Genomic DNA, 6,317 nt, shown 5'->3' with positions numbered 1-6,317 from the left:
GAGAGAGAGAGAGAGAGAGAGAGAGAGAGAGAGAGAGAGAGAGAGAGAGAGGGTGTGTGTGTGTGCGGTACGCGCTTTTCGTGTGTTTGTAATCTCCCGCGCCGCCGCTGCCGCACGTCGAGATTTGCATTATCCGCATTATCAGCATATCAGCTGAGTGCGCCGGCGGGAGAAAGCTTATTCCCCCTCGCTCGCCATTACATCTGGCCCGTGGTCGTGGCGCTGCTGCGCGCGGCCGATATGCCGTGGGTTCGTGATCCCCCGAGCTGCTGCTCACTATAACTCCCCATGATTTTTGTACCCTCTTCGGCGTGGTGTGCGCGTTCACGGCGGGCCGGCGGGTGAACCGCGGCGGCCGCCCTGACCTAGTCAAGCGGCGCTGCGCTTCCTCTGCTCGGCGTGCTGCTGACATCATGGCTTCAATTCGTTTTTAGGGCCATCCGGCCCTATCGGGGAGGTCGGGCCCCGCAGGGGGTCCCGGCAGCCCCATTGGGGGGTCCTCCTCCGCCTCTTCCTTTCGCTCGCTCTGCCGCTGCAATACCAATCTGGGCGCGCTCGTCCCGCCGCGTCATTTCACTGGCGGGTCAGATCCAAGACTCGGATCCACAGATCCAGATTCATTATCGGGCCGCTTCGCAGCAGTGGATGGCCCCTATTATGTATATTTAGGGCAAGAGTCGCGCAGCGTGCGGCCTGCTAGAATGTCTGGAGGAGAAGGAATTGGTGCAAGTCAAAGGGCACTCTGCGGTCTACTCTGTAGCCAAAGATACCGCACACATGTACCACAAATTAACACTTGAAGCTGCTGCTTAAAAACAGACATTTTTGTAATATTAGTGATGAAGGCCATCTCATGAAAGCTCGTTGGTTTGCCGCGTGTTTGACGCTGTCCGCTTCTTTTGTTGCAGGGATGGTGTGACTGGCCATGCGGCTGCGGCGGGGCGCGGGGCCCCCGGGCTGGGCCGTGGGCTCTCCCGCGGGGCCGCTGGTGCTCTGCTTGCTGTGCTTGCTGCTCGCCCTCGGCCGGCCCCTGCTGGCCCTCCCCTCGCCCGCCCCCTCCCCCTCGCCCGGAGCGGCGCCCGACGCCGACCCGGCCCGCCACGCTGCTGTCGCCAGAGCGCAAGGTGAGTCCTGCAAATAATAATCTCTCGAAAAACATTTTTCAGCTCTCTATGTGCAAAACTGCTTTCATCCATGTCTCTTACCGATCGCGTATGTTTTACCCCGGCTGCCGCGTAACAGCTGTTACGCTCTGCCATTCGGAATCTTCCTTACGCCACAAACCGCATCGCGCCACCTTGCTTTCTGGCAGCTTGCTAGAGGCCTTACATCAACAACTTTGCATGCTAGAATTTTTTCCCCCTTTCGCGGTCCGCTTTTTTCCTCGTGTTTTTTGTTTACGCGGGCCGCCGCTGGCCGCAGTTGCTGCTGTGGCGGCGGCTCCTTGGGTGGTGGTTCCAGAGAACTCATAGGGGCCGCTAGAGGGCCCCTGGGCGGCCGCACTCAGCCACCGCACTGTCACGTCTGGTCGTGCTTGAATTGGGTTTCATGTGCCGCGGTCCGAGGCTGCCGGGGCGGGGCGGGGCGGGGCGGGGGCAAACGGGCAACCTGACACAGTGTCGCAAGGTGGCTCGCGCACGCCGCCGCGCGCGGTCTACCGCCGTGTAACGTCAATAGCCCACGGCAAATTATCAATTTGCATATTATCCGAGAGAGAGAGAGAGAGAGAGAAAGAGAGAGAGAGAGAGGGACGAACAACTTAGTAATACTGAGATAAACGTATGCAGTGCTATAAAAAGTTGTGAAGTTGCCAAGATGTGAGGACGATTTTTTAAGGTATACTACTTATTTACACTGCTGCGATCAGAGTTACTGCTTTAAAATGTCGGTGGTGCATTACTCTGGTCTAGTTTGGGAAAAGACGGCACTTTGACTGTCTCAGTTTAGCGCGTGTGGTTCGGTCAAGAGGAGCAGGGCTCGTGGAGCGGTGCGCTCGGGGGCGACGCGATGGGGGCGGCCATTTCCCCTGAATCATTTCCCCTTTCTCCTGCTGGGGGACGCGCCGCCCGCGCCACGCCTGGGGACGCCGCCGCCGCCGTGACCTTCGCCGCCTTTTGCCGCTCCACCGATCAGCTGCAGCAGGGCCGAGCATGAGCAGGGCTCTCAATTAAGGGCGTATAGTGAGGCGCGGCGGTGCGCCCTTGTGAGCGTCGCGGGGTTATCTCGGGCGTTAATCTCACTACCGTGACGTCGAGATCGCCGCCGCGAGATCCTATATGCTTTCTACCCCTTCTCTGTTGAACACAACCTTCAATCGAACGCATTCTACCAAAGTTCATGAACATTTGAAAGTAAACATCTTGATGCTAACTAGCGATTCCTAAAATGATGTGTGCTATTGGGTGAAATCTGACCAAAGTAACAAAAAGTCCCACCAATTAGCAACACGGTAAAAAGAATGTCTTGAAATCCCAGGAAATTTCTAGGATTTCAAGGTCGGGTGGATAATTTCAAGATTGGCCCTTGAAATCCCAGACTCTGCCTTGAATCCCGTAGCTTCCAAGGAAAATCCTTGGAATTTTTGTTTGGTATTCAAGGGTTTTCCTTGAAGCACGATCTGGACACTTCAAGGAAAACCCTTGAATACCAGACGAAAATTCCAAGGATTTCCCTTGAAAGCTACGGGTTTCAAGACAGAGCTTGGGATTTCAAGGGCCAATCTTGAAATTATCCACCCAACCTTGAAATCCCAGAAATTTCCTGGGATTTCAAGACATTCTTTTTACCGTGAATAAGCCATTTGAATACGATAAATATTCTAAACGCAGCGCAACTGAGCTCAAAAACGTACCTCAATTTTGGTTATATTTACGCATTTAGTATGTGGAGTCATGCAATCAGTGTACGAAGTTCGTACGAGTTGTGGCTCCTCGGTATACCCCCTCCCCCCTTTTCCTACTTTTCTTCCCCTCTCTCACACACACGCTCTCATGTCAGTCGATCTCGTGGCCTAGCCTCCCTCACGATCACTTTCCCCCTTTCGACAGCAAGAAACTCACCCGTCACGGAAGCTCCAGCGTAGGTCAACCCGCTGCACACACACACAGAAGCACGCATGCCTCTCTCATACTGAAGCCCGATTGCAATTATGCAGTTTATCGATCGCTTCGTGCAGCCACACGACAGTTCACTTTTCGCAACGGACGGCCTCAGGCAGTGGGGTGGGGGGACATAGTTTTACACAAAAGCATATAGCGTTCACCACAAAACCATTCACCCCCCCCCCTTTCCTTTTCGTAATTCATCTACTACTACCACACGGAGAAAAATACTTTGGTTGCTGTAACTAAAATGGTGTTCTATCTGCCCCCTGAGTCATAGCCATAGAACATTCTATCGTGCTGGCTGGATTGTTTGGTTGGAGCGTCTGAACGCTCAGCCAGCACGATAGAACGTTCTATGGATATGACTAAGGGGGCAGATAGAACACCATTTTAGTGACAGCAACCAAATTTTTTCGGCCGTGGTGACCAAACATTTTTCTCAGTGCAATGAATACATTTCTAGCGCTGCTTCCAGCCAGGGTCGATAGGGAGAGGCGGGAGAGAGAGAGAGAGAGAGAGAGAGAGAGAGAGAGAGAGAGAGATCACCAGCTTTATATGAGGGAACAAAAAGAAGAGTGAAGTAAGACAAGGAGGATGCGGCGAAGATGCAGCATGATCTGGCCGAACGCACGACTGGACTACATAGACCCGCGCTGAGGGGCTCGTTGAGAGAGAGAAGGGGGAAGGGAGGGAGAGGGAGACAGAAGTCCGTAGAGAGGCGGTAAGGGAAGTGCGTGTGAGAAAGAAAGTGATTGTTGAATGTCCTCCCGGCACCAGAGCGGCCCGCGCCGCGCCACCGGGTGAAAGGCAAAAGCAGAAGTCATTCTTCTGCGCAGCGAGGCGGCCCGACCCAGTGTCGCCGAAGAGATGACGGCGATACTATCGATACTGTATCGGAACACAGCCACATGGTTGCGACTGCTGCGGTCAGCAGCGTACTGACATTCGACTAAATCATCCATGTCTGTCGTTCTATTGGGTCCGTTGTTCGCAAAGGGCCGCGGCGAGGGGCGATGTATTTAATTTTTCCGTCTGCGATATGGCAATTCGGAGTTTATCGACGTCAGGTCGGCAGCCAGGATGTGGGGGGCTGGAGCTGCCGGGGGCCGCAGCGGTGGAAGCGGGCCGGGCCACTGGTCGATTTATCGTCGCATTCTCCACAACTGAATCGCTCTGCAAGAGAGAGAGCAACAGAGAGAGAGAGGGGCGGAAGGCGAAGCAATAGAGTTGTACGTCGGTGGATGGTGGCTCCATTGATATAGCTGAAAAATGATGTCCCGTTTGTATGACTAATGTAATGTATACCTTATTTTGCTACCGCTGCCACGCATTCATTTTATTTCAACGCACATTATTTTAAGCAGTGTCCTTGCACGACGTCACATGTAATGATTCACTCACGGGCCGGGCCGGGCCGCCCGTACAACGCGAACGCGCGCGAGGGGCACAAAAAAACGAAACAAAAAGAAAAGTGCAACGGCAGAACGAGAGCGCTTTCTTAGAAGCCACCACCGCGCGGGTATTTGGACGGAATGCTTGTTAGTAAAGGCCCCGGCCGTCTCTCGTCCCCCTGCCGCCCGCGGGGGAGTGGCGCGGAGGGGCGCGCAGATCACAATCAATGTACGGAATCTATTATAAGTTAGCTGCTGATTATCCGCTCGGTGAAACATCTCGTTAAAATATTGCATGGCGTTGCGGCGGGAGCCGGCCAAGGTTCAAATTAGTAATGTTTTAAATCGGCGAGTCCTGGAAAAATCCCCGGCCCCGGCCCCGGCCCGACTGGCGTATCCTCGTGCGCGGATGTTCCTTTCTTTCTTTGCTTTTTTCTAGTACATCAGCGGATGACCCTGGCGTAAAAAGGCGCTCAAAAGAAATTTGTGAAACTGTCGAAGACCGTAAATCAGGCAACAACCAGCTTTCAATTTGACACTAATGCGGTGGGTTTCCTCCTCTCGGTTCCCTCTCACTGGCCGGCCGCGGCCCGCCGCCGCTCCGAGACGAGTCCAGTTTTGGGGTCCTGTCTGCCTACCGCGAGGGGCGGCGGCGTCGTGATAGCCTTTGGCGGGACATCGCGGGCCACCACGCCCCGCCACGCCCCGCCACGCCCCGCCACGCCCCGTCGGGCCACGAAGTTCCCCTCGGGACGGACGGGCCAAAGGCTTCCAAAACAATCACCGCCGCCCCGCCCTGGCAGAGACCCCCGCGCCCCTCCCGCTCGAGTGCCCCGGGCACCTTAGAGCAGGGCCAAAGGTACATGAGCAATTACTTTTTTTTCCCTTCCCCTTTTACTTATTCTCGCCGTTTCGGAGGAGAGCAAGCAAGCGCGCTTTGGCGGGTGGACTGGTCCGGCCTTTACAATAGAAAGAGCCAATGAATGGGACGGACTTTCGAATGAACCGTTCAGTTAGGTGCCGGCCGGTGGTGGGTGGGGCTCGGGGCCCGGCCAAAGGGCATACCGCCGCCTGTGGAAGTTGTGGAAGCAGCAGCGTTCCGAATTGGGTTTGAATAAGGACGCACGCGAATGGATATCCACGTGGGTCTCGGCCAGCGCGGTACAACCTGTGGGGGACCTCTGGCATCCTCTGAGAGAAAACCAAGCATTTCGCATTTGAGGCTGTCCTACAGGAACACTAACAATAATAAATTGTTGTCTTTCCACAGAAAAGCAGAGTCGAGATATTATTTATTTCCATAAGTGTATTGTGATATTATGAATGGTCACAGCTGAGCCGATTGTTTTACTTAACTCAACAAACAAGCCACCCTTTTGATGGGGCAACTTCCGCCCCGTCCTGTGGCCTTCCCCGGCGACCCCGCACTGCTCTGCCAACGCAGCGGCAGCGACATGGTTCCGAATGAATGAAAGGGAGTCAGGCGGCCGGGACCCGCGGGCGCACCACTGCAGCCAACCTCAGGACACAAATAATCGTAACTATAGCGATGGGTCGTGCGTTTCTTGACACACTAAGGTCCCCAGAGTTGGGAAAATCGGCGTGGTGCGCTCGCCCGGCGCGATCGCATGCGGCCGGGCCGCAGCGGCGCCACGCCGGGCCACGCCACCGGGTTGTCGGCTGGGCAGCGACGAATGAATCGGAATGATACCTTCGGCACGAGCCGACAATGGGATTCGGGGCGCGGTTGCTCTTGGCGACAGCGAGCGGGTGCGATCGCCGCTGGCCGAGCTGCAGCGCTGCCCGCTGGGCAGCGCTGGCT

General features: G+C 55.5%; 1 protein-coding gene across 1 annotated transcript in view; it reads left to right on the top strand.

The window, feature by feature from the left end:
* LOC127750212 (cadherin-related family member 1-like) overlaps window positions 1-6,317 on the top strand; it is a 138,482-nt gene that overhangs the window by 54,394 nt on the left and 77,771 nt on the right. The window contains exon 2 of the mRNA XM_052271190.1: window positions 909-1,124. Coding sequence (XP_052127150.1) covers window positions 926-1,124 — 199 coding nt within the window. The 5' untranslated portion in view covers window positions 909-925. The remainder of the gene's footprint in view (window positions 1-908; window positions 1,125-6,317) is intronic.

This window comes from Frankliniella occidentalis, unplaced genomic scaffold (assembly GCF_000697945.3).
Source record: "Frankliniella occidentalis isolate FOCC.00 unplaced genomic scaffold, Focc_3.1 Scaffold152, whole genome shotgun sequence".
NCBI classification, from domain to species: domain Eukaryota; kingdom Metazoa; phylum Arthropoda; class Insecta; order Thysanoptera; family Thripidae; genus Frankliniella; species Frankliniella occidentalis.
Note: the sequence above shows the minus strand (reverse complement) of the source record. Positions and strands in the feature narration are given on the sequence as shown.